This window comes from Pygoscelis adeliae, unplaced genomic scaffold, assembly GCF_000699105.1.
Source record: "Pygoscelis adeliae isolate BGI_AS28 unplaced genomic scaffold, ASM69910v1 Scaffold62, whole genome shotgun sequence".
NCBI classification, from domain to species: Eukaryota; Metazoa; Chordata; class Aves; order Sphenisciformes; family Spheniscidae; genus Pygoscelis; species Pygoscelis adeliae.
The window spans coordinates 7,930,898-7,958,795 of NW_008824401.1; the positions used below are offsets into that span (position 1 = coordinate 7,930,898).

At 39.6% G+C, this 27,898-nt stretch overlaps 1 protein-coding gene across 1 annotated transcript in view; it reads right to left on the bottom strand.

Annotated features, from left to right (window-relative positions):
- Positions 1-27,562, bottom strand: part of LOC103913799 — a 116,855-nt gene extending 89,293 nt beyond the window's left edge. Inside the window, 9 exon segments of the mRNA XM_009320345.1 lie at positions 13,294-13,534; positions 14,370-14,448; positions 14,451-14,494; positions 14,496-14,562; positions 17,332-17,348; positions 20,304-20,357; positions 22,343-22,420; positions 27,409-27,500; positions 27,545-27,562. Coding sequence (XP_009318620.1) covers positions 13,294-13,534; positions 14,370-14,448; positions 14,451-14,494; positions 14,496-14,562; positions 17,332-17,348; positions 20,304-20,357; positions 22,343-22,420; positions 27,409-27,500; positions 27,545-27,562 — 690 coding nt within the window.
- Positions 27,563-27,898: the final 336 nt, after the last annotated feature.

Below are 27,898 nucleotides of genomic sequence, written 5' to 3' on the forward strand. Positions count from 1 at the left end.
CCGCGGAGGCCGCGGGCGGAGGGGCCGTGGGGCGCTCGGGGGCGGCCCGCGTCTGGGAAAGGGGGGCCGTTTACCCTGCAGACACCAGCACCGCTCTGCCCGTCCAGGGCCAGGCCTGGGAAGAGGCTTGTGGGGCTAGGGAAGGCCGCACAAGGAGCGGGGTTCTCCTCTTTGTCCAGCTGCAAGGGGCTTCCCCCTTCCCCAGGGCTGCATCCATGGGCTCTGGAGAGCCAGTACACCCACGCACGGCTCTCCGAGGACACAGGTGGTCTCTGGGTTTCATGCAGGTATCTGCCTCCACCAGCAACAGCTGAGGCAACTCAGCATCTCTGGGCTTTCTCAAACCCCTGAAGTAAAGCCGAGCCCACGGGGCGCTGCTCCAGCCTGGGAATGCCTATCAAAAACGCCTAAAACAACCCTCAAGCTTCCCATCTGTCCTAACGAGCCACTCACAGCTCCCACTCACCTTAAAGTCACAGCCTTCCGAACCCTCACAGCCCCCTCCCGCAAAGCTCGAAAACTGGTACGGGGGCCCCTGCGAGCAGGTCAGCCAGAGGAAGCAGAGCGCAGAGGCGTATTTGTGGGTGAACAACTTAAAAAGTCATGGAGCAGAGTTTGGTGTAGAAAGGGCTATTCTTCTCTTCCCTCACCCCTTACATCACTGCTTTAGGACTTAAGGCACGCGGCATCACTTTGAAGGAAAGGCTCAGCGCTGGAGAAAACAAAGGCACTGAAGGAACCGTTCAGCAAGCTCAGGAGAGGCGCGACAACTCTGATAGGAAAGGCAGGAGCTGCAGGCAGAGGCCCTAGTTGTGATTGCTAGCCAGTGGCAGGAGTAATTAATAACACCACCTCAGCTATTGCCAGGGGTGTAAGCCCAGAATCATTAGATTATCTACTCTGCCCATTCATCCAGATGACTTCTCTAAGGCAATTAACCCCTTGGAGCTCTAGACTGTAGAAAAACCATCAGAGAAACCAATGTACCAACAGAGGTTTCGGCAAGTCCCTACAAGGACAGAAGAAAAAGGGGGGGGGGGGAAGAGTTGTTGATTCAATAGGTAAACCCCTGAAACTTGGGGTACATTACATCTGCGTCAGCAAGGGTAAAAAACTTCCCAGTTATTAGATGTCTTTCCTCTGCCGAGGTACCTGGACACCCTTATCACATCCACTCATCTTTTTGTGAGAAAAATCAATCTCTTAAAACTTAACAGCATGAGGCTTGTTTTCACAGCCACAGCTCCTTTCTGTGGTCTCTAATAGGCTCCCAATGTATCTCCAAATCCTCCCTAAAATGTGGACTCAAAACAGGCAATTCTAGCATTTTTTCTCTGAAAACAGCACCAGTAAAAGTGTTCTCCCTTCTGCTAATGGAACCAAAAGGAAAATAAGCCATGCAAGGATTGTATTTATTTCTTTCACTGCAGCACAGCACTAAGTCTTCCAGCTGCAGCTCCAAAGCACCATCTCCTATCTGAAACACAACTTGCTGCCTTTGTACCCAGATGTGCAGCAAGAGCCAACTCTTGCCTTTGGCTGTGTTTGCTCACTGAGTCCACTTAGCCAACAGAGTCAGACAGAAACAAAGTCTTTGTTATTTACTACCTCACTGCTTCACTCTTTGAGAATTTCACCAGAAAAAGGGTTTCTATCACTTAGAAGTGCTCAATCTACGGCACACAGGCTGTGCTTGGCTTAACAAACCAACTCATCCTGCCCACAGCCTGCCTCTGCATCCGACCTTTCCACATGGTTGTCAGTAGCACAAGTTTCAGTAAGATTTAACCCGAGCCTAAATGCTTACAGCAAAAGGTGAAGAGGATTGAAACCTCACAGCTCCCCTACGAAAGTTACCTGCTGCTGTTGCAATTTCTGTGTAGCTCACAAGAGGCAGCAGATACATTTCTAAGAGTTTCTACTTCCATTCGTCCCGTTGGCATTACATGTCTTGCTTCAACATATCTAATTACTTTACACAAATTACACAATCTAGCACTCTTCCCTCCAAAAGTCAGAGAGAAGACCCAAGCAGACGTTACTAAACTGTCCCATAGTTGGTTTGCACTGAACTGCATAGGAAATTGCTACTAAATAAAGTAAAGCAATACAGTGAAGCAATACTGCTGCTAGAGTAAAGCAATATAATGATGATTGTTTGCTTTTCATACCCTAGGAAGCCTCACAAATCTTTATGGATGCAGAACAAAAGTGTCAGGCAATAGGACACATCTGAGTTGAAGGTGTATTGTCTACCACAAGGTCTCTCCAACACCCATGTGTAGTATGGCACACTCTCCAATTACAAGATTGGATAAAGACACACTGCTTCTCTAATTGAGTGACTATTTGATAAGGAGCAATGCATCATTTTATTTACTATCAAGGGTTTTTTTACTATAGGGAGTATAACTAAGGGAGTGCCTTTGGTTACTACCCAGCATTTAGCACACACTGCACACAGCCTCCTGTTTCCTCTGATTTTTCTCTGACATTTGTCCCTTGTCACTGAGGTCAAAAGAATCAGAGGATTTGGGGTGCTCATTGCCAGCATACCAAATTGGGTACTCAAAATAAAGAAATCCTTACACAAACAGGATCCAGTTACAGACACTTTTTACATGGTTTGCCTAAAGTTACATGGAAAAGCTGTGACAGACAAGAAACTCCAGGAAAAGCATCGTCATTTTTGTGATCTCTCAGCTCTCAGGCTTAACACAGCCTTAGAGGATTAGAGTCTGTTGCTGACTTTTATCTGTGAGGAGCCTTCCAACTTCTGCAACACCTCTATTACATAAGGCGGCTTTGATTTTAAAACACCCCAGATACATTGAGACAAACATCCTGTGCAAACAAGTGAACAATAATCAAACACAACAGAAGACAACCATAACTAAGGAATATAGTATAATCGTCATACACATCCGGGATGGGATTGAACTGGAACCTCAGTTCAGCATCTTCTAAACATTTGATATTGCAGCTTTAGCATTGTTAATGTAGCTGCAATACATAAAACCAGCACTGAACACAGGTTACACACCTTAAATCAAATCAGAACTCAACAGTTCTCAGTTACTGACACTTGAGTCTAAGAGTTACCCAGGAAATCAGGAATTATAATTAGAGGATGCCAGTGAGCATTTCTGAACAGTTAGTTCTCACTGTAGGGATATTAAGCAGCTGCTAAGACATCAAAGTAGCTTAAGTACTGTCAAGCCAACACTGTACATCATTTCATTCATAACAAACCTGAGAATGGAAATTTTCTTCCCTCTACATGTTCCACTTACATCCCCAACAGTGTTAGCAAAGAGGAAAATACCCGATAAAATCCATACTTTTACAAACATCATCAGAAAGTTTACAACACACAAATGAGCATAAAAGAAAGGATAAGGACTTTAGGCTCATACCATTTATTCAGCCCACAGACCAAGGAAAACCAAGCACCATGTAAATAACTTATCACAAGAGGAAACATCATCTTGCCTGGTACCCATGCAGCATTCTCATCTTTGCTTTTTTGTTTTAATGAGTTTTGCTAAACTAAAAACGTCAAATTATTTGTGTATGCCCAACCTTAAGTATCACAGGTAACTATGAAAAGACAGTTTGAGAAAGAATACAGAATTAGGAAATGCTTAAAAGAACTGTATTAAAAACATTAAAATAGTTAATCATCAAGCTTTCATCATCATGCACTCAGACACTAAAGCAACAGCACTCATCACTCAGCAATTAACAAGCCAACCAATATTTGTATTTTTCAACACATCTGTTGCAAAGACCAAAGTTTACTGCCACCGTACCATGCTCAGGTACATAACCCCCAGCCTCCCTACTCACGCTCTGCATTTGGAGAACACTAGAAATCACCCTCATAAACCAATAACTTTTCTTTCTCAATCCCACAGCTCATGTGAGTGCTTGAGGGGGACTGAGCGGACAGGTTTCCCCACAGCCTACCCAGATTCATACCACGCCTGGGCACCGCAAGGCATGGAAACAGCTAAGTCCACGGCACCCAGCTTTTACATACAGCCTTTTAACAATATGCACAAGCAAAACTGCATTAATTGAAGCCTGCTTTTGCAGTTTAAAGATTACTTTAGACAAATGTATCATGAAGCAGCTCTTACCTGCAGCAGGGCCCTCCTCCGGACGCACTGCCAGCAGCAGGCAGCCCTGCCAGGTGGAGCTGGTGAGCTGCCCGCCCCTGGCAGGAGGCTCACCTGCCCATCATAGCTGCCAGCTGGTGAAGCAACAGGATAAGAGAGAAAACACAGGCAAGAGGAGCAGTGCACTTTCCTCCCTGGTCCACAGTGGGTAGAGTGCATGTCACACTTGTTTTGCCCATGGAAATAAAAGACAAAGCGAGGGCACTGTTTCCTCCCCCTCGGTTGGGCTGCAGCAACTACCGGGCTCTCTGCAGCACTTTGATCTGCTCAGGCAGGAGAGCGGTTTCAGATGCCTCTTTGCCCTCCACGATTTGTGTTCAGTTCCCAGGCTCCTGGTGAAGGGCTGGCAGCGAGAGCTGTTTTCCCCCCTCAGCAGCTCTGACCAGCAAGGCACAGCACAGCCACCAGCCGGGGAGCTGGCCAGCTTGCCGCTCCCCTTCCCACCTCTGTTGCCTTAGGTGCATGGCATGAGGGAAGGGATCAGACTGAAATGCACCCGTGATGTTGGTACCCTGCAAAAAGTTATATGCCCCAAAATACACATTTTAAACGAGGAAGTCACTTTCTCTTGCCTTGGTTACTCAAACTTTGCCAGACCTCTGCAGAATGACTACAGCTCAACAACATGTTCGTTTACTCAGATACAACATTTAAGTTCAAAAGCAGGTCACGGTAGCACTGGTGTTTGTCTGAAAAATACTTTAAATCCAAGTTTTCTGTCAGAAAAGTAAATCCAGCTAAAGATGTAAGAGTGCAAGGTGAAAAATACAGTGCCTTTAAAATATATCACCACATGAGCCCTGAGGACATCTAATCAACAGTAGTACTGGCGATACGAAAAGCATTCAGTAATTCAAGCACTCTGGGCCATATATCAGCCCTAAATACAGATGAAAGTTATCTTTCCTTTTTCTACTTGATCACGGAAGCAGGATTCTAGTTAAAATCTCATCTGATACGTTTTCTTCTTTGTAAAACACAATGTAGACCTCAAGTGACTACTGCACAACTAAGCAGTTAAAAAAAAAAACCAGCAGACTGATCAAAGGCTGCATTGAGAGTGATTCGGTGTCCACAACATATCTCCTGCAGGCCTCTGACACTGGCCACACTTCATATTTATTCCCATCCTCAGGTGTAATAGAAGTTTTGAAGACCAGGAGACAGACAACTGGTAAAGTTTCAGTCTTTTTCACCCCCGGCCTCAGCGAGCCAGCTGTTTCACATAGCCCCACGTTCTGCACACAACTGGTAGCTCTGAGAACAGAGGCACCTCCAGAAACTCAGAGGCAACTAAAAAAAATGAGCAGTGAAACCAGCGAAGTGGGAATTTGATCTCTCCCCTTCACTTTTCACAACCAGCGGCCTAACTCTGCACTGGAGCCCTCGTACTCCCGCTCCTGAGGAGACACCTCCCCTCCTGGCTGCATGGCATGGCGGGGGCAGGCGGCACCAGGCCCTGCCAAGGGACTCGCACATCGCCTGCACAGCAGCCAGCTCTGGGACACTGCTTCAGGTCGACTGGCTCCCCTATGCCATGCCTCAACCACCAGGCCACTTCTTCCATAAGGGAAGCGGTATCGGCTGTTTTAAAATGCAGTAGGACTTCAATACTTACCTGGTTGAGGTTCAGTTTGCTTTTTTTTTCCTTTACTCACCTGTCTGGTGCTGCACATCATCACTCTGTTCATGCACACTGCCCAGTACTGTGAATGTTTGTTAAGGACCAGTGGCTTTTTAAACCAATTTAAAATTGAGCATACCTCACCCAAACACCTCAGTGAAGGACAAACAAGCATTTTTGTTTGTCTATAATAAAGTTTAAGACCACTTCTGAGAGTCTGCAAATAGCAGGTCAATGAAAGAAGTATCTAAACTACTCTAAGCTGCTCAGTTTCCTCGGGAAAATTGGCACACACAGGGATTCAAAGTTCACAATTCATTTAGTTGACAACATTCTACAAGGCTTGGGTTTTTGTTTGGTTTTGTTGTTTGTTTTGGGTTGGTTGGTTTGGGTTTTTTAAATGAGTGAAGTTTCAAACATGATTTCCTTTGTGCACAGGCATGCTGAGTTTAGAACTTTTGGGTTTTATTCCTTTCCAATTTCACATCAGTAAGGCTACTAACTTAAACCTAATTCTCTTGAAAAGTAAATATCCACAGAAATGCCTCACTTGTATCCAAATGCAGGTGTAACCTCTTTTTGCCTTGATTAGCTCCCTTAAATTTCCTTTTCACATGTGAAGTCAGAGGCTGAAGCCGACTCCTAAACAGCAACGTAACACCCCTTTTCACTTTCTTTTACACACCTCATTTGTTCTTCACAGTGCAGGTACATACTTCTTTCACTCTTTATTCCCTTAGGATATTTAGTTTTAGTACCTCCCCCAATACATGGAGGGATTAGGGTTTATATGCATGAGGTGCGAGCTCTCCACTTGTGGTTGGAGCCCACTACGGGGCCAGCAGGACCCGATCAATCCCTGTGTGTGCCAAGGCAGCACTGCAACTTCCCACCCCCTGCCTTTGAAAAGAGATTTTTACACCATCACAGGTAACTCTTTAGCAAAGTTCACCTCAAAACCTCAACCTCAAGTGTTAAAAAAAACCCCTTAAATTATACAAGTTATTACATTTAATCTCTTTGGGCGAAATGGGGAATGATTTTGTGATTAAGGACCTACTGTGGGGCTCAAGGGAATTAGTTCAATTCCAGGCTCTGAAACAAGCTTCCAGGTTCCCCTGGGAAAGCCTATGCAATCTCCTATCTCACATGGACACCAGCAGGGTAATTTGTAAGTGTGTGCAAGCCCTCAGACATTGTAGTATCAACAGCCAAATAAATGCATAGGTAGGAGTTAGGTGGGCTGCAATCATTTTGAGGACTAGTTAGCTATCCAAAGAGGGCACTACCATTAGACTATCACTTGCCACAGAAGTCATACTTATGTTTTTAAAAACAGATATTAGAGGGAGTCTTGAAAAATCGTAAGTTATATTATTACTCTTGGGCTGACAGCTAGTTCCTAATGGTTTTAGCTAATGCATTAGATGAATGAAAAAAGCTGCAAGATAAAAATAAGTTGGCAGGCCTTGCATAAAGACACCACTTAGTTCTCAAGCACAGGACTATTTTCAACGGTTTGCACTGCAGAAAGTTTTGCTCAATTAAGATCTATAGTTGGTATTGTTTCTTGGCAAAATTAAATTTATGAATCGATTTAATTCATAGAATGAACAAATTCAATAATGAAAACTCATCTGACAACATGAGTTATGATAGAGCAAATCAAGCAAGCCCTATCAGAAAAAACATAATACTGAAGTCACTGTGTAACCTTCTAGACAGCGAAGTGCTCCACTACACAATCCACAGTGAAAGCATTAGACAGCCTACCTTGCAAAGAGTCAGAACAAAAAGATTTAATTACTGATATACTGATAACCACATGTATTAGTTCTTCACTATTCACTATCAGCAGAAATTTTCCCCTACAATTATGAAAAGCAGCTGTCATATACACCCATACCAGAAATATATAAAATAAAAACTACTTCCCATTTTTAAAGACATTGCAATCATTTAAAAGTTTGACTCCTTTCTGAAAGAGTACTGTGCCTATTATGGTTGCAAGTAATACCTATGATTTATTTAATGCATTACAGAAGTTACTTTCAGTAACTTAACGTGTGCTTCATACACATCTAAACTATTTTCTCTATGAAAGTAATTGCCTCTTTCAGAAGGTAGAAAAATCCACCTGAAGTTTCAAGATCCGTGTTTCTGGCATTGCTTCTTTATATTCAATCTGTAAGCAATAATTTAACCTTGATATCAACTATTTTTGCAGAGCGTCTACCATTTATTTTGCATGTATTAAATCGAAGTAGACTTGATATTTCAGTAGAATGGCTGTTAAAAATATTTTTTTAAACTTAGTATTTGATTGACTTGTATGTAACTAAAGATTAAGGTGGTTCCTCACATTAATTTACTTCACTGCTTTCCTAACTACAATTATTTCAATATTTTCTTTAATTTTTCTACTGTTATAACTTCAAGGTATAATAGTAGTGAAAACAGTCAAAAATACAAAAAACCCAATCCCAAGCAAATTCAATATTCAAGAGATAATATAAAACCGTTTCAAAACTGTCAGTTATTAGGTGAGCAAGTAATACCAGCAATTCTGGTTGAGGCTAGAGTCAGTGCTTTCACCTTCATCTCTAAGGTAAAACGCAAAAACAACTGATGGACTTTCCAAGAATTGAGAGAAGTTGCATCCATCCCATCCAACATGCACTGAAAGCCAGGTCTGACCAGACCTGCCCATTCTAACTTGAATAGTCAGATGAAGTTGAACCACAAAGTGAAATCGATAACAACTGTGTAAAACAGGTAACTTTATTTTGTGACTGTTTAGCAGCTTCTAATTTCAAAGTTACAAAGGTACAACACTGACATTCATGAATACTTGTTTTAATAGAAAAGCATTCTTAAATTTTTCAGAAGTTCTCAGAGGCTGGAGTGCAACAGAAGGTGCGATGCATGTGTGGTTACGCGACTTCCACTATTGCCAACGGTGTCAGTGTCTTCTTAGTTAAGCTCCCCATTGGTGCTGTACTGGTTTAACATGAATAGCTGTGACAAAATACAACAAATACTGTAAGACAGTTGTAGTTTCTGTATCTGGTGTCCCCCCCCTCCATCTACTTATATCTAAAAATCAATTCCCTTCTTCCATCAGTGAAAGGCTAATTGCCATCTGAATTTTACATTTTACTGTACTATCAAACCTAATGATTTGCTATAAACTTTTGATTGTTCCATGCCCTCAAATAGGTAATCTAACTTCTCACTTCAATGCAAAATATAGTCCAATATCCTATTCCTTTTAAGTATTCTGCATACCTGAATCAGGTTTCAGGTGAGAGCCCATTGCAAAGTTAACATACTCCTCCAGCTGATAGTGTGCTGCAGAACATCGTTAAAATGAAAAGGTATGTCCTGTCCTAATGTCTGATGCAGAGTCATGTATACCTGCATTACCACTGATGGGTGTGTGTCATTGATTCTTGTTCCTATCCAGGCAATGTGTTTCAACATGAATTGGCCACACACTTCTTCCTCACATGTAACCTAAGTCATCTTTATTACAAATTAAAGCAATTACTTATTATTCTCTCTACAATGAACACAGAGAAAAGTTATCTCCTCTTTATAACCTTGAATCAACTCATGCCAAGAAGAGCTTTGAAAAAACCACACGATTCCTCTAATAATCTTTTATAGTTCTGATAACACCTTTCAGATTATGTCAGCTCACAGCTACTACGCACTCTCAGATAAATCCATAGCACTGCATGCCTAATAAGTAGTAAAAACATCCACTTCCATTTCACTAGAGAAGCACATCAGTATATTTTTGTATTATATTTTATATGTCTATAAAATACAGGGATGGCCAATTACTCACACATTAACCATTATGCTTGGTTATTACTGTAAACCCCTACCAAGGAGGAAAAGCTTCACTCCTTAAAAAGGCTGAAAAATACACTCAAAGCAACAATCAGCTTGCCTTGCAAATCAAGTCAGTGTGAAATGTCACTTGTCTGCTCCTCTAAGCATTGGCTTTCTATTGAGTACAAGCTAACTCTAAGCCCCTTCCCTCCTCTCCCTACCCTTGTGACCATGGCTGCTCTGAAACCTCTGTTCTAACACAACAGCCAACTTATTGACCAACACCAAGATGGTCGCAAGTACAGAAAGCAGCTCTGACAGGCACTGTAGCTAGATTACCAGAAACCATTACCTGCAAGAGGTAGTTGCCCACCATGGGTCTAATCCCCTTTTAAATTAGTGGAGAAAATTATTTTCAGTGATCATTTTCCTTCCCCCCCACTGCTACATGTCAACAAAACCAACAGCAAAGCCCTACAGAAAAGCTAGCTAGCCTTCCTACAGGCCAGAAGGTATTTCCCTCTCAAGGTCTGCAACCCTGCAAGCAGGGCACATGACTGCTTAGCTAGCGTCAAGTACTTCATTTAAACTGATTGCAATCTACCTTTTCAAATCTACTCAGTGAACTATAGGGATAAAGAAAATGATTTTTTTTCCCCACCCTGGAAGAGTTTAAAATGAGAACTTTAACATGATAATAAATATGATGAAATAAACATCTCAAAATGAGAACTCATACATCACCATTTCAGTTTATTTCCAGTTTAGCTTTCATTTGTTTCTCCAGTTGTCTTAGAAATCAGGCCTTCTTTCTCTCTCCCAATAAAAAAATATTTAAATTGGGAAATATGCATTATTTTTTATTTTACATCTACAGCAATATCTATTCATTTTTTCTACCTATTTTAAATTCTAAATACTTTAATTACAAATTACATTGTGTTTCTACTGTGAATAGCATTTCATTTTGCTTGGATGACAACAGTAACAACCACACAGGCATTTATGTAGTAAGTACCCTGGTTATTATGAAAAAGCCAAAGAAACCCACTGGACTTGTATGCTTTTGAAAGCAGTACCTATTTCAATACAGAAACAGCATCCTTCAGGCCAAGACTGGCTTGAAGAAAGACAGCCATTGTTTTCGTTATTTAAATTAAATAAAGTTCTCCTGCTAGAATAGATGTATGGTTGTCAGCATCAGGAAGGTTTTAACTGTAGTGATTTACAGTTATTAAACCAAACAGCTACAGAGCTTTGTCACTCTCACCTGGCATTAGGAAAAGGCCAGGAGTCCCTCCAAGCAGTGGCCATTTTGCAGGTTGATGTCAATATCCCAGAAGTCCAAATCCTTTAGCAGGTGCTAAAAGAAGAGGTGGAAAGTTATCCTTTGCATCTGACAGTCCTGTTTGGAAGTGGTTTTTGTTTTTATTGTCAACTGTTTTAAAACAGACAGTAAAATCTGTTTTTGTGTGTACAGGACACTCTCTTAACTGTGAGGCTCTAAAAACACCAGGCTTAAGAAATGCCAGTTACCTATCTGAAAACAAGTAGAGAAACATATAGAAACGAGCACTGCAGACAAAGCAGTGACACCACACACCAACAGCTACAAATGCCTTAGCCTTTATCATCCATAGTGCCCTACTTTAAAAGATGTACAACCACTGAGCTGCAAGTATAACCTTCCTGTACATATTTAACAGAGCACACTGACCTACAGTGTTACTAATCTTAGCATGAGCACACTACAAAGTAAAACTCTCCCTGATATTAATGTTAACCTGCACACACAAGTTAAAACACAAACTGACAAATGAAGTGCCATTGGTATGGAAAGTTAAAGCCAGATTTTACTTCCAAGTGATTTTGTCATGACAAACAGATGTCATCTGAGGCTGGTTCTGAGCAAGGATTTAATCCATAATGTAGGTCACTAGTTTTGATACAGTTTGCACCTAGTATTCATTCCAAGGAATCAGACTCAGCACTAATGTCAATAGCTGTCAAGAGTGTACATGTGGTTTCTTTTTACACTACCATTTAATAAAAGAAAATAATCCAATTAAGCAGATGTCACAATAATTTTTGCTGACTTCCCTATTTATTTCAACCATTAAAGCAGTATTTAATTTACAAAGCTCCATACTCTAATCCTATGCATCCAAGAATATTCATGTTTAAAACCTGAACCGCCCTTGCCGTTTCTGCTGCCCTTTTGGTTTTCAATGAGCTTCAGTAACTCAAAAGAATTGCAGCCAACTTGGTAACCAAAAAAGAAAGCTTTGTAGAATGGGAAAAGTTCACAACAGGGGAAGAAAAAAGCCTTTCTAAAATAGCCAGGTGTTCACCTCAACCCATACCAACTTCAAACAGATGCAAGGACAGTAGTTGAATCCGATTTCAGACTAAGGACATGAAAGATGAGCTTTATATTCTTATCCTTTTATAATGTTAGAACGAATTCATTTTTAGATAAAGAATAGTATACTCCCCTACTCTCCTATTCTTTCACATAAAGTTTGCTCTGAAAATAGCATCGCTGAGTTCCAGTCTTTCAACTATTATTTGATCACTGCCAAATATTTGCAAGTTCAAATTTTTCCACATCCCACCCATCTACTTGATTGTAGTTCACATAGTATCTACTATGTTTTGTTCTACTTTTATCAGTAAATGTACTGTGGCAAGTGATCAAGCCAGTCATGAAAACAGAATTAATTACTTTGAAATACAAAACTGAAATAGCATTGGAAGAGCCCCTTACAGTCTGTCACCCAAATGAAGGTTTCACCTGACAAAGGGGTGATTGGCCTAAGACAGCAGTCCTGCTTGGCAGTGGAAGAGGTGGAGGATTACTTAAGGTATAGGTGGCAATTCTTGTACATGGCCTTGCATCCTCATGACATTGCGTCTTCAGCTTCAGTTGAAGGATCAGATTGTTCATTTAAACTAAGCCTTGTTGAACAAAAGTGGTAAGCAATTCTTCAAGAGACATTAAGAGCACAAGCAGAAGCTCGCCAGAATCTCACTATCCCCTTATCACAAGGGGATCCAAGAATTTCCCTTAGAGTAGCTCCTAAGATCAAAATGGCTCAGATATTCCAAGTCTATAATTTGCATACGTAGCTGGGTTTTTTCTTTTGGAGATGTTCTTCTGGATTTTAAATTTTTAATTAAAATAAGTTTATACACCATTATATTACTGAATTCAGTTAAACCAAGAGTTGCATTCTGCTTAACAGACTGACAGATATCACTAACTTAAATGCATTTATGCATACAGTGTTATTAAAACTTAAATACTCAACAGCATTAGCAGATGATCAAATACTCACTTTACAACCAAAACCTGTGAAAGAGCAACTGCCCGTTAGGGGACTTGTGTATATGTCCTTATAACATGTCCAGTTCTGTGAAGAATATATGCACCCTACTTCAGGATGCACATGCCTATTAATACACACACACTGGCATTTTATACATGAACTTTGGATCTCTAGTGCCTATCATTTATTTACAGATTTATGTGGAATGTACCCAAGCTTATTTATATCAGATTTAAAAGATGCTTGAAGTTCTATTTCAGTGCAAAAAAATATGAATACCTCCAAACGTATATTTTCTGGTCTTTGCATAGTCACTTACCAAGTTGAACTCCACCCAATCCAGATATTTCCCACGCTTAACAGAAATATGTAACATCCAGAGGCACACTGTACATCTCAGCTCCCACACTAGGCAGTCATCTACCACATCAGCTGCCTTGTGTGAAACCCTGGTACACTCCTGTTGCTCACACTCAGCAAATATATTGCCAAAAGCTTTAAGTATGAGAGCCAGTGAATCCTCCACAGGCATGTTATGATGCACTACAGAGAAGATATAGCTGGCTTTATCAAGCTTGTGTTTTCATCTGCTTCACACATTTACAAAAAGATAGAAGAATATAGCTGTTAAGTCTGTGCAATATAACTGAGATATTTAGAGCCTTCAGTTCAGTATTGATATAGCCCTCCTGTACACTTAGTTTTGATTCAGCACCAGTATATGAACTTCATTTGAAATATAAGTAAAAAGTTGTAATTTCTTTCCCACTCAAAACATTATTTGTCATTCATGATCTAAAGCTAAAACTGAGATGAAGATTCCCAATTCCATACAAAGACTTTCACAAACACCTATACCTGAAATAGGATTAGTACAGATTTTTTTTTTCTTCTTAATTTCAGGGTATTTTTTACCTAACTGGAGAACAGAGCAGTTACTTTCCCTCCAGGAGAAACTGCCTTTTTACTATTGTGTTCTTGATATAAGAAAAGATGCAAAATTTGTAAAATTACAATAAAAAGTTCTGAAACAAACAAAAAAACTTTAAGAAGGATTTTGATTCATTTACATAGAATCAATGCAAGAAAGTGAAATTTTAATTAAGCAATTTCTATATAACTTCCTATCATTAATTATTATATGCGACAGTTTGTTGCATGCATTTTATGCCATTTAAGCAACAATTGAGGACAGATATTTAATCACGCCATGTATTATGAATTATTAGAAGTTATTTCAGTGAACTATTTCAAAGTTGTCTCATTTTAACTAGGTCAAATTCTGTTATGAAGAAATGCAATGCATCAGCATTTAAAATTTTAATGGGTTGAAAGAAATTTAAACTGTAGTTCTGAATGGGGACTATTTTAAGTGACATCTCAAACAAGCTAAACTTTCTTTTGATAGCATAATGAAGCACAATTGCAGTCCAAGAGGAAAGTGCTACATTGGTCTGTTCAAGAATACAAAACCCTCATTTTTAACTTCTTGGAGTGCACGTGTGAGATCTGACTTACATAAGGTATATTATTTCCACCACAAGACCAGGTTCTTGTAACTGTTTGCCTATAACTCTAGCATATTCCCCTGAAGAAAAGAGAAGCTGGTTATATACAAATAAAAATCTGTGTCATTGTTTCCCATTGCTGTGCTGTTGTCGCCATCTTGTATGTGCCAGAAGCCACAAGTATCAAGTCCAGTGTTGTGAGGTGTAAAAAACCCCACGAAACAGTGTGTTCATTGATCAGATACACCTTCTACAATATCAGGAAGCAACAGTGATCTATTTTAAGCCACATGGAGAAAAATCTGAAATTATTGGTCAAAGTATAGTAGGAAGCTGTAATATACATAAAAGGAAGTTTTTTAGTTAGTGATTCCTGCTTGATCATGTTTTAGTGCTAGATTTGAGAGTGAAATACACTGATTATTGAAGTTATTTATATTTAGCATTTGATTTTATCTCATCATCCTAGTACACTGGGAAATAGTCAACTGAAAAGAATAGTCTGTTATGAACTATTATACTGGCATTAGTGTAGTTTTGTTAGTAGCCTGTTTTTTGAAAAAATACTGATGATAAAGAGCACAAAAATTAAGAGTAGTTATCCATATGTTCTGAGGATAGATGCCAAACGTTATCCTTTAAGAATTTTACTGATATCTTGATTTTAGTCTTTTAGACTTGGAAAATCACATTTCTTACTAGTAGCAATATGGAGAGATGAAAGTCACTAGCTCCATTTGCTTCACCAACAAAAAAGCTTGCTAACACTGATTCTGAAATTACCAATGGGACAGTAGACAGTCAAGGAAGAACTATGGCTTATTTTTCATATACTGTAGTACACCTACTTTTTTTTAAACAGTTCTAAAAATGTTTCATTTACATAAAGCAACATATTTGACTTAAAACAACTGAAAACAAATTGATTTGTCAGCTTCAATTATTTAATTAGTTCAAAAAATTAGAAGTCAATTTACAACCTGCTCTGATTATCCCACATGATCTTTGCATTTCAGGCACATTAACCAATCCAGCTGCAGCAGCTGTAGTTCTTCCCATCTGGATTTCAAGTCTCTCTACTACTGACTAAACATTTCAATAGACCACTGTCCTGGTTTCGGCAGGGATAGAGTTAATTTCCTTCCTAGTAGCTGGTACAGTGCTGTGTTTTGGATTTAGGGTGAGAACAATGTTGATAACCCACCGATGTTTTAGTTGTTGCTAGGTAGTGCTTACACTAGCCAAGGACTTTTCAGCTTCCCATGCTCTACCGACTGAGAAGGCTGGAGGTGCACAAGAAGCTGGGAGGGGGCACAGCCAGGACAGCTGACCCAAACTGGCCAAAGGGACATTCCATACCACGGGACGTCATGCTCAGCATATAAAGCTGGGGGAAGAAGAAGGAAGGGGGGGACGTTTGGAGTGATGACGTTTGTCTTCCCAAGTCACCATTGTGTGTGATGGAGCCCTGCTTTCCTGGAGATGGCTGAACACCTGCCTGCCGATGGGAAGTAGTGAATGAATTCCTTGTTTTGCTTTGCTTGCGTGCGCGGCTTTTGCTTTACCTATTAAACTGTCTTTATCTCAACACACGAGTTTTCTCACTTTTACCCTTCCAATTCTCTCCCCCATCCCACTGCGGGGGGGGAGTGAGCGAGCGGCTGCGTGGTGCTCAGTTGCCGGCTGAGGTTAAACCACGACAACCACTAAGCCATAATAGTGGCAGAGAATTTCCAACTCATTTGAAGAGATTATGTACCACTACACTTCTGCAACACTCCATGAACTGAAACAGAACATCTGGTGTATTCCCAATCATATTTGAGCATCAGAAGGGGATATGTCAGATATGGAGGTCAGTGAGGAAGAGAATTAAATATTGTATTGAATTCTGGTGCTGTAAATGCAAAGAAAAGCAACTCTCAGCTTAAAATAATTTTGTTGATTATGTTATTAGAAGATGTGTGAAGACAGAATATATGATGTACATTTCCTATAAGTTTCAAATGGATTAAATACATAGGAAAGTGATACCAATAACAAATTTGGTATAAAATACTTCGCTACAGGGAGGAAGAGAGAAATGAAAGTTAGAATATCAAAGCAGCAATAAGGAATTGAAAAGAGCTACAGTTTAGATTTCCAGTTCTCCAGGTAGTCCTCTTACAAGAAGAATGAATTCTGTGTATTTGAGTGGTTAAGAGCTCTGTATGCAAGTTGACCCAGCTCACCTCCAGAAGACGAACAGCGATATAATGAAAACTCACTCTTTTCCAGGATTGGACACACTCATGATAGAAGTTTGTCTTCTGTTTAACAGAATGTTACTTTAAGAATTCACTTTTCCAAAGTGTTCTGGTTTTGCTTCAAGTACTGACTAAGAACTAGAGACTAGACAAAATAAAGTTCTATGCACCTGAAAGTCCTTTTTATATAGCCAACTTCTATTTTTCCTTCTGTTGGCAACTGTGAAAGGAATCTTTCACATTAGAAAGGTATCTGACATACATCCAAACCTGCAATGATTACTCAGGCAAAAATATCTGAAACTACTTTTAGTAGGTCTAGATTAAGAGACCACAAAATCTAACCAAATGCTGCAAGGTAGCCTTTAAAACAGAAAAGAGAAGTTATGATTGGATTAAGATCAGACTTAATTCTCAAGTCAATTTTTTTTAAGAACCTAGACAGGTACCTCATGACTGTCATACTCCAAAGGCTGGGAGATGCTCAGAAATTTTAGGACTAAGTAGAAGTATTAAGGAGATCCAGAAACATTAAATAGGGATGATCTTCAAACATTATCTACATATTTGCAGGGTCACATTTCTGAACTGGGTTACACTTACCTATGTAATTACCATTGCTGTAATAGAATTAGCTGAAAAAATCTTAATAGAAACCTACTTTTTCTCCTTGCTGATGGCAACAGTGACAGTCAGAAGGTGTGTCATTCTTTCTGCATCTGTTGGTAAAACTGCAGGTATTGCTTCTCTCTACAATCATCCCTGGTGCAGTCACCTGCAACCAAAGGAAAAATCAATTAAGCAACAGCACAGACTGCAAAGCTATATTAGAACATCACCAAGTCTTCACTACTCTACCATTTAACAATACTGTCAAAAATGATAAAAATAGTTCTTTGAAGCAAAGTGGGTTTTTTCCCTTTTCTTTTTCCCTGAGGAAATTAGTTAGACATGCAAGAAGGCATAAGAAACATGGTTAAACTTAGCTGCAGACTTCTTGGAATTAATCTACTGAGAACAGCCATTCATCTATTCCAACCCACAGAGGATTATTTTTGTCCCATTCTCTCCTGAACTTTCTTCCATTTTCATGCTGGGACTCCAATCTCACTCCAAGGGAAGGCAGTGAGAGACTAGGAAAAGCCACCAGACTGCTTTTTTTTTTGCTAAACCAGAAAACAAGAGCTAAACTGGAACATTTTTCAGCTGTGTTACAGAACACCTTTCCTAAACACTTTAAGGGCCATGTTGAAAAAATACCCACACTGGACACACACCAATGTAGGAGTCACCAGAAATGAGCTTGCTTGCCTATCTCCAACATACAGCCACCTTCCAATTTTTTTGGATCTGCAAAATATACACACAGTTCTTCCTCACAGGATGTTTTGCACTCCCTAACTCACTCAAGAGATTTTTGCAGGTAAGGATTCATTTTCCTCTTTTGAACTGAGTATAGTATGTTCACGCCACTAATTCTCAAACATGAACCACTTCTAGCTCCTAGTTCCCAGTCACATATCATATCACAGCCCCACCCCAAAAAAATGGACACTCATGATTATTTTTGTCCCATTCTCTCCGAAACTTCCTCCATTTTCATGCTGGGACTCCAATCTCACTCCAAGGGAAGGCAGTGAGAGACTAGGAAAAGCCACCAGACTGCTTTTTTTTTTGCTATAGCCAGACACCAGGAGCTAAACTGGAACATTTTTCAGCTGTGTTACAGAACACCTTTCCTAAACACTTTAAGGGCCATGTTGAAAAAATACCCACACTGGACACACACCAATGTAGGAGTCACCAGAAATGAGCTTGCTTGCCTATCTCCAACATACAGCCACCTTCCAATTTTTTTGGATCTGCAAAATATACACACAGTTCTTCCTCACAGGATGTTTTGCACTCCCTAACTCACTCAAGAGATTTTTGCAGGTAAGGATTCATTTTCCTCTTTTGAACTGAGTATAGTATGTTCACGCCACTAATTCTCAAACATGAACCACTTCTAGCTCCTAGTTCCCAGTCACATATCATATCACAGCCCCACCCCAAAAAAATGGACACTCATGAGCTGCAGCCCTGAGAAGTAAGCCCTGCCGTCACAGCCTGCTCTACAGCCTCAGTGCCAGATAAACCCACCAACTGCCAGAAAAGATGATACTGTAAACAAATCTTTCAGAATTTTACTTTGGTGCAAGGTGGTAGTAATACAGACCATCTACTGCCTACCGTAATCCACACCTTCCACTTCTGCTCATTTCAATAACTGGCTGAATTTTTCAAACACTGAACATAGATATACAGCATTTTATTGCCATGACCTTGTCAAAACAAATTAAGAGGCAAAAACACCAGGAAAAACAGTAATAGTCACATTCTGCTAAACATTTCTCTGGAATTACTAGTCTTCACAATCTTCCTAGCAGTCTTAAAGGAGGAATAAAGCGATGAATGTAATTCCAGGTCTATTGCTCACTTACTTGCCTGTGCAAAAAGCCAGGTAGTTAATCAAGCAACATCCCTCTTGTATCTTCTTGGAAGAACTCGGGCTGAGTACAGGTAAATCCATAAGTGATCCTGCAATTCAATTAGCAATTATTCCTCACACAGATCTTCCCACATGCTACAACACTCACACCATTCGTTAACTTGTCCTAGATATCATGGGATTATCAACTTCTTTAGTGACAGAAAACTCTTTCACAAATATTCTTCTCTACCCTGAAGGGAAGTACCTATGTATTTTTGCCATTGAGTTCTACCAGGGATTAAATTTATTTCTCACATTCCTACACTCAGCTTCTTTCTATTATCCAAGTCCTTTTATTGGGCAGATTTCCCCATACAGCTAATGAAAATACAGGTCTCATTGTCAAAACCTTTTTCCCCTCCACCACAGGAATCTATGGTAAGCAACGCGAATTCTTAAAGAACCTGCAATGGCCAAGTTCCAGCATAATGGCCTGTGATAAACATCTGCCTGGTCTGCTGGTGACACACAAAAATGCTGCAGTAGAAAACCAGACCAGAGATCTTTTTCACCTAATCTTAATGTAGCTTGTAATGCAAGCTCCTCAGTAATGGGGTCCTGCCATACTCCCACATTTTATAAATTTGCTGGACTGCATCCACATATTCAAATGCAACTCGTGTTCCCAAGTGTGCTGCTATACCTGGATATGCCTGCCAGCTTTCCCTGGGACATGGTACTCTTTGTCCTACTGGCTATGACAGCCTTTTTGCTGCACTAAGAATTAATCTTTCTCTATCATCTTTCAGAGGCCACAAAACAGAAACATGCTTATTTAATAATCTACACCACAATTTATGAGCCTTATTCAGCAATTCAAGCCTCAACATGTATCCCAGATCCACCAGAGTGGTACCTCCTGAAGATAACCAGAGAGCTATGATTTTTCTATAATGATTTAAGGCTACTACCACTAGACCTTGAAGGGACACTGATGAGTATTATGAACTTGTCTGTCAACTATAGATGGAAGTGCATGCTCTAAGAAAGAATAGGAGCTCGTTACAATTCTTACCTTTTTAGGAGTACTGGTATCTCATACTAATCTTCTTTCCCTGTTGAATGCTCATATTGCTGCCCAAATAGCTCTTCAAAGCTAAGGAGAAAACATGTTTTGAATGCACTCTTCAAGTTAAAATAAAGGCCAGTTCATGCAAAATATTTTTTCTTCCATGCTTATGGGGGGGATTTAAATAAATCACACATATCAATTTTCAAAATACTAAGTGTAAGGGGATGCTGATAATTGAATGTGTATGTTCACCAAGATTGAACTGATGCAGAAGACTGTTCCCCACAACTCATAGAAGCTCATTTGGCATTAGCAGCTAGTTGCTTTTTTTGCTACTCTGCATCTTCTGTTCCTCCCAGCATCTCCAGTTATCTCCTCTAGTTATCATGCCACATAAGTTTTCCATGTTCCATGGGTATATAAAGCATCCTTTTACTAAATATAGACCAGGCTAATAAAATGAGGTTTTTGAAATCTATTTTTTGCTTTCCTAGAAGGGTAAAAGGCACATAAGCCTGGCACAATGTTTCAACTCCAGATTTTAAATAAATTAGCCTTCTTTAGAAGACTACGTTCTTCAGCACTGAAACTTTTCTTTTAGCTTACAAATTCAAAGACTTAATCAAAATGAGAATATTTAGAACAACTGGCAAAATCATTAGCTGCAATTCAAGAAAACATTTTGGCAAGATAGATTATTCCAACACACCACCTACATCAGACATCTGTGGACTAGCCAGTTAAATTGCTAAAGAGAATATATATCTTAGTAAGGTCCTTTTGCTCTTGAAATTAAGGTATCCTATTTTGAAAACCACTCTCATACTTTGGATTGTAAGCACTTGCAAGATCTTTGGTAAACAGACAAGACAGAATGGGTGAAATAAAGCCTTATATTACATCCCTATTTTTCATATCCATGTATTTTTATTCCTATTCTACGGATTGGAAAATAATCAGCAGTAATTGAGGGTTATTTGTTGTAACTATTTGCGATAGTAAAAAATGGACAGGTATTTCATTTCATATGGTTATTCTTACATTTAAAGTTAAAATTTAAGTAACGATTTAAGCCATTTAGAGATGTAAAAATAAAAAAATACTTCATATCACAGGTGAGAGATCAAGTTGCAAATAGATGGCCAGCCTGTTAAAATTAGGCCAAATGCAAGTTAGTTTTGTGCTCAATACAATGATACTTCTGTCAAGCTGTGCATCTCATTCTTTTAAATAACTCCCTAGTAGTTCATAAAAAAGCCTCACTTACCTTCAAGAGTCACTATAATAAAGGTTCTTAAAGGACATCACCTAATCCCATTCCAACATTTTTCTAAACTGTATGAGTAAAAAATTAATAACATGAAATTTATTCAAACATAGCTTGAGCTGAGTTAGATGTTAAAAATTGAGAACTTTTCTTCAAGCTTATTTTTAGAACTATAAACTATGAAAAACAAAAAGTTAGAAAATAGTACATTCCAGGCAATTTGATTATGCACTCAGCATCGTCTACATAGCTAGAATTAGTTTCTACTGGAGGGTAAGTTTCTCTTACCACTAATAGAAAGAAAAAATTATTTAAGGAAAAAGGTAATAATTACAGAATCCTCAAAAAATTGCAGGATGACTCCAGAACAGATAAAATATGCACATACACATTCTGAAAAAGAACAGGAGAAAAGCCCTGTTTGCTCTTGAAAGAAAGCATAATATGGAACAACATAAACTTTCCAAAAAATAAGTATCTAGAATCAAGCCTGTATACCATAAAAGTTGTCGATTCAAATCATTACAAGAACATCCACTCTTTTTGCCATGGACTTAAACTCAGTAGCCAGGTACCTGTAACAGACACTGCTTTGGAATTCAGTCTCAAAGAGCAGAGTCTAGAATCTGGTAGGCTTTGAGGCATGAGATATTTTTCTTAGATATTTTATCTATTTATATGTCCAGATGACTTAAAATGAATATATATTCCTGCTATAGCCTTACAAATATTTTTCTGTTAAACACATAGGATGTTCAAAGCCTTAGAATTATTTCTATTTATGCTACTGAAAGTTTCTTACCTATTCAGATCTTCAAAATCCTTTGAATAATCACCTTGGGAAGAATGACTCTTCTGACATGATTTGTAAGGATTTATACTAAAAGATGTAAGAATATGAGTTTAGGTATATGTTACCAGAAAAGTCTTTTAAAAGCTAGAATAATACAAATTGTTAAACAATGATAAAAAAGCACATTTGATAGATTTTCATACTACGTTTGTTTTTTAAAGAGTGCCATTATATCAAATAAAAGTGATGTACTATTTCTCCTTTACCACTCTTTCATTAACAACCTCTAGGTAGATGTGAAAAGGTCTGTTTCCTTGTTTGGGTTTGCCTAACCAACTGAATGCCTTATGGTAAAGCAGCTCAGTCAGTTCCTCCTGACATTGCTTAAAGAAAGCTTAGAAGAAGTACACTGACATCACAACAGTCATTGCAAAAATTTGCAACCACAGTGAGACATTTTAAGCCAATATTTCTGCTTACACAAGATCCTTCTAAAGCTTTTGCTTCATCCATTTTTCCCTTGAGTAAAGGGGTGCTGAGCAGTTTACAGTAGGAAGTGCCTTGTTAAGCATCAGCAGCCTACAGGATCTAAAGTGACTTATGTTAGTATTTCATTTGTTTGCTTCCCATAATAAGATGTGGCACTTGTACATCACTTACACATTCTAAATTAAGCATGTTTTTCAATTACAGTATCAAAGTTAGACCTTACTGAAAAGCTACATCCCGAACTCGCCATATGAACTTGACGTAAACAAACTTGTACATAGTTGCTTACTCAGGCCTGTACCAAGAAATGCCTTCCACGAGTACAGCTTTGTTAGGAAAGAAATCAGTTACCTTTTTTGGTTTTCCCCCCTTTTTTTATATTTCTGTTGCAGTGGTCATAAGGATTCTCCAAAGCAGAGCTGGGATATGTTGCACTCTATTTGTACTAATTACTGGACTTCCCAAAGATCCTATGTTCTAAGAGAAGAGACATACAGAGGATGGTGCAGAGGAAGATTATCTAATGCGTGTATTGATGCAGACAAATGTATGATAGCCCTAGAGGTGTTTGGTTTTGTTTTTTAAAGGTACTGATAACCTAACTGAGCACAAATAATTAAAGACAAAGAATCCATTTAGCTTCTATATTTTATCTAGAAGCATTGTGTTTTTCCTCAAAAGATGATTAACCAAAAGCCTCAAGAGAAATTACCTCCCACTTCTCCTGTGTAACTGCAATACTATTGAGAGAAGAGCAAGGAAACTTCACTTAACAGAGGGATTGTCATGTTATTTCAGAATATGCTCTTTTGGAAGCAGGTATGGGATGGAGCAACGTGAGAGAAAAAACATAACCAGACTTGTGTGCTTGTGGTTATTTTGTTTGCTTTTAATAAGAAGCACTTATGCTTAGAAGGAATCACTGTGTTACAAAAGTAGTATCAAACATTAAGAGTACAGAACAAGCAGACAGTTGAATGCAAACAACCCTCAGAGCAGCTGCTGTGAATAGGAACTCAGGCTGAACAAAAAAAATGCCCCAAAACATGGTTGGAAACAAGAAGAAATACAGCATACCCTGGCAAGCCAACAGGGTATATGGTTCATTTCAAAAGCCAAACTTCCTACTCCCATGTCCAGCACAACGCAGACTGCGCAGAAGAGTTCAAGCAAGTGATCAGATGCCAACGTTCAGGAAGCTGTCAGGCATATGAATGTAGCTGTAACAGCACCACAACCTGTCCTACTGCGCTCTGCACCCACCGCAGCTGGCATTAACACCTTTGGGCTACACGACTCAGCAGTCGCAGCTGCCAGCCAGGGAGGGAGATGGGGACATACCCATGGGGAATGACCAGGCCAGTAGGAACAGTGGTCTCGCTACCTCTCAAGTCTGTCTACCCACAGCGAGGATACAACACTGCTATATCCAAAGGGAAAGAAACAAGTTCAGATTTCAGTCTTGGGTTCCCTACATTGTTAATAACAGTTTGGGTTTCCTATGAGCCTTTATTATTATGGTGTAGTATCTTTGCCATAAATCTAAGATTTTAAAATAAAATATCCTTGTTCTAAACACATAACTTTGAATCTGAAAGTCAATAAAACAACTCTGTTACTCAGTGTTATCATATGAGGAAAGACATTTGAAGAACTAAGGCACCCCTCAAAACAAGGAAAAGCAGACGAATACATCTCTCCCCTCTCAGCTTTTTAAGAAAACCAAATACAAAGTGTAGGAGAGCACGAGGAATAAGAGAAGAGGCTGAGAAGACACTACTTGGGAATTAAATAGGAAGGACTAGGAACTGGAAAAGTAGAATACACATGATTAAAGACTGAACAGGAATCCTATCATAATACAAAAACATGACAAAAAGTAAACAAAACTCCCTCAGCAACTTCTTGTTCAATTTGATATTATATGTCTAATAACCAAAGATTCACTTTTTTCATATACTGCTTCATAGCAACATTTCTGTTACATACTATTCACTTCAGAAGACGTGGAGTCTACCTGGATCTATGCCTGGGCTGAAGGTCAAGAAAGTTTAGAGATTAAATAATATTGAAGACAAACAGCAAAGAACAGTCATCACAGATTAATAAAACACTGTGCTAATCAGAGCACAGAACTTTCGCAACATTCTTTCAGGCTAACCTAAATGTGATAAACTAAAAAAGGAATTAAGTTATTTTGGCTGTAAGAAGCCTGTCTTCTGAAGTGCTATAAGGAATAAGAGGGTGAGGAGTTTTACTACTGTCCTAAGTACCTAAAAGTACATTAAAAAACTCACTTCAGTTGCAGAAAGAGCAGAGGAAGATGAATTAGCTTTACAGACTACTGAAATTCAAACCATTTTTAGCATCTCAAGCCATAACATCGTATTCAATGTGGCAGAACAAGTTTCAAACTACAATTCTAAGAAGTGAAAATTAATCTTCTATTACATCAGGACACATACAAATCGTGTATTTCTACACTATGCATACATTGTGTAGAGATGAACCTGTGGATTTTGCTTATATGTCCAACAAAAGGATTTCTCTTTTCTGCTGAAGATGCTGCTATTTGATAAAGCTCATCTTCCAGGATAAACTTTGAAGTGTTTGCTATAGGCCTGCTACAAAAAGTCTAATGGAGAGAAAGAGTTTTCTGATCAGAATTTTTTTTGTTGTCTAAACCAAGTCCTGAATATGGATCTCCTTACAAAAAAACAGTAGTTCTGTGGATAAATAACACTTCTCAGGGAAAATGAGATGGAATGAAGAAAAAAGGACAGGTTTTTTGCTAAGATTTTAAGCTTCCAAAATCTACTTAGAAAAGGAATATAAAGCACTAAACACTATTCTCATATCACTAAATGTAAGTTAGGATAATACTCTTCAAACTTGGAAGGTAGTTACTACAATAAACAGATTTATAAAAATACAGGATTAGTAAATTCAGAAAGACTGAATTTTTAACAGCCTTAAACATTAACACAGTATCTCTGAAGTAACATGTTGCCTCAAGAGGGAGGGAATGTTTAGAGGTAAATGAGCAGGAGAAGGCTGGAGATGCAATCCAACTAAGAAACAAGTGACCCATCCTAATTATCTCTGATAGCAGATGCTGCTAACAGATGCTCTCACATTATGCTCAAAAGTACAGCTGTGAGAACCAGAATTAGATACCAAAGGTGCTAAATTTGAAAAAAAGATACTTGAGATATCAGTCTAGGCAGACAAAGCACATTTCTTCCAATCACCTCTGCACTATGAAGCAATCCAAACGTACACTAAGCCCTTTTGCTTAAGCTGTTAATTTTAAGGCTTCACAGCTGTTGGCAGAAATAGATATCACAGATTATTAACAGATGCACTAACCCTAAGAAACAGTTTATTCAAGTCATAGTTGTAGTATGATGACAGTTACTTTGTCTTGCCTCATTTACCTTACCTAGTCTCCAGGCAACAGAATTGTACAAAAGAGAGTAAAAGTTACTTGGAAAAAATCAGGGAAGTAAAAGCATTTTGAACTGCCCAAGAAGTTTTACATTACAAACAAGAACGGAATTACAATTTACTGAAGTAGCTCAAGGGTTATTGCTCTTAGAATTTTTTTCCTGATGTAGGTTCAGCTTTTAAGCATCACAAACCATGAAAGCCTGAATAAAAACCAGCTTTAAGATATCTGTATCTGTTCAGAAGCAAACCTAATAGCTAGAGCAAGATAAGAGATCAGCAGGAGATCTGCACATCAACAAACTCACAGAAATATAAATAGCCTAGTGCAAATTACAACTTTCTGATATTTTCAGGATGCTAGAAATCTCCAAGGGCTATGCACAGCACTCCATCTTTCAGAGTAGCATCTAACTTTTTGGCATCTGATTTATTTAGGGTTCTACTAACTGCAAGAGTACAGTTGTAGTAAGGAAGAAAACGTCTACTTTCCAGACTGCAGTCTTTTGATTCAGTGAAATATTCTAGTGTTAATATCTGCTATAGTCTTTATCAACAGCCAGAAAGAAACATCACTGAGGTGCTCAGCCTTTCCACGTCCAGCCACCACCAGTGGGAACATTTCTGTTGGTTTTTACACTGGCAAAACTGGTGTAAACCAGCTAGGCAAAATTATAATAAGCTGGACTCATAAATGCTCTGAAGAAAATGTTATGCCAACATCTACATTCAGTGGGCCATCACCAACGCAAAAGTAACTGAAGACTTATTAGAATACACAATTTTTTTGTGATAACACTTAAAAGCAACGAGAGCAAAATGACTACAAATCATGTTTTCACAGCTTTTCAAGTTTCCTTTAAGAAAGTCTTTGCACACAAGTAATGCCCTGCCCATGCGCCACAAGAGGGAAGAAGCGATACCACATCCCAGCCCCGAGAGCGCTGCAGGTCTCAGCGCTGCTTTTAGAGGACAGCAACGCAAAACTCTTACTGGACCACAAAATATCAGTGCAGCCTCCAGTGTCAGTTAGCTGAAAACAGAGGGCAGTGCACAGAGTCATGGTCCCTGGAGAGCTCGCTCACCAAGCCACTCTAACTCAAAAAGCTTTCACTTAGGAAAAATAACAGCTCGGTTACCTCTGTATCCTAGCCGGGACAGCCGGAGACAGCAGCAAGGACCATGGGATCACGATGGCTGATCTCTGCACGCCCAATGGGACGCTTGCAGCCTACAAAAAACCCCAACCTTTAAAAGCCGCTTTTGGACACTCACCATTTCAGATGTTGCCATCCCCTAGACGATAGCTACCGCCGAAGCACAGCCGGGACGAGCGGGACCCGCTCAGGCAGCGCGGCAGAAGCCCCACCAACGCGCCGCTGCTACTGCCCCCGTTTAAAGGCCACCCCTCCGGTGCCACGCCACTCCCTGCCAGCAGGCGGAGGCACTGCCACCCGGCTGGGACCCGCCACCGCTTCAGGAAAACCCGCTCTTAAATAAAGCCGGTGGGGGGTGGCCACGCGCGGAGGCGCCTCGCACCCCTTCTCCCGCCGGAGACAGCGGCCCCACGCCTGGGGGAAGCCGCCCCGGGAGGGCCCAGGCGCCGCTGGGCCCGTGCGCCTCGCGGCG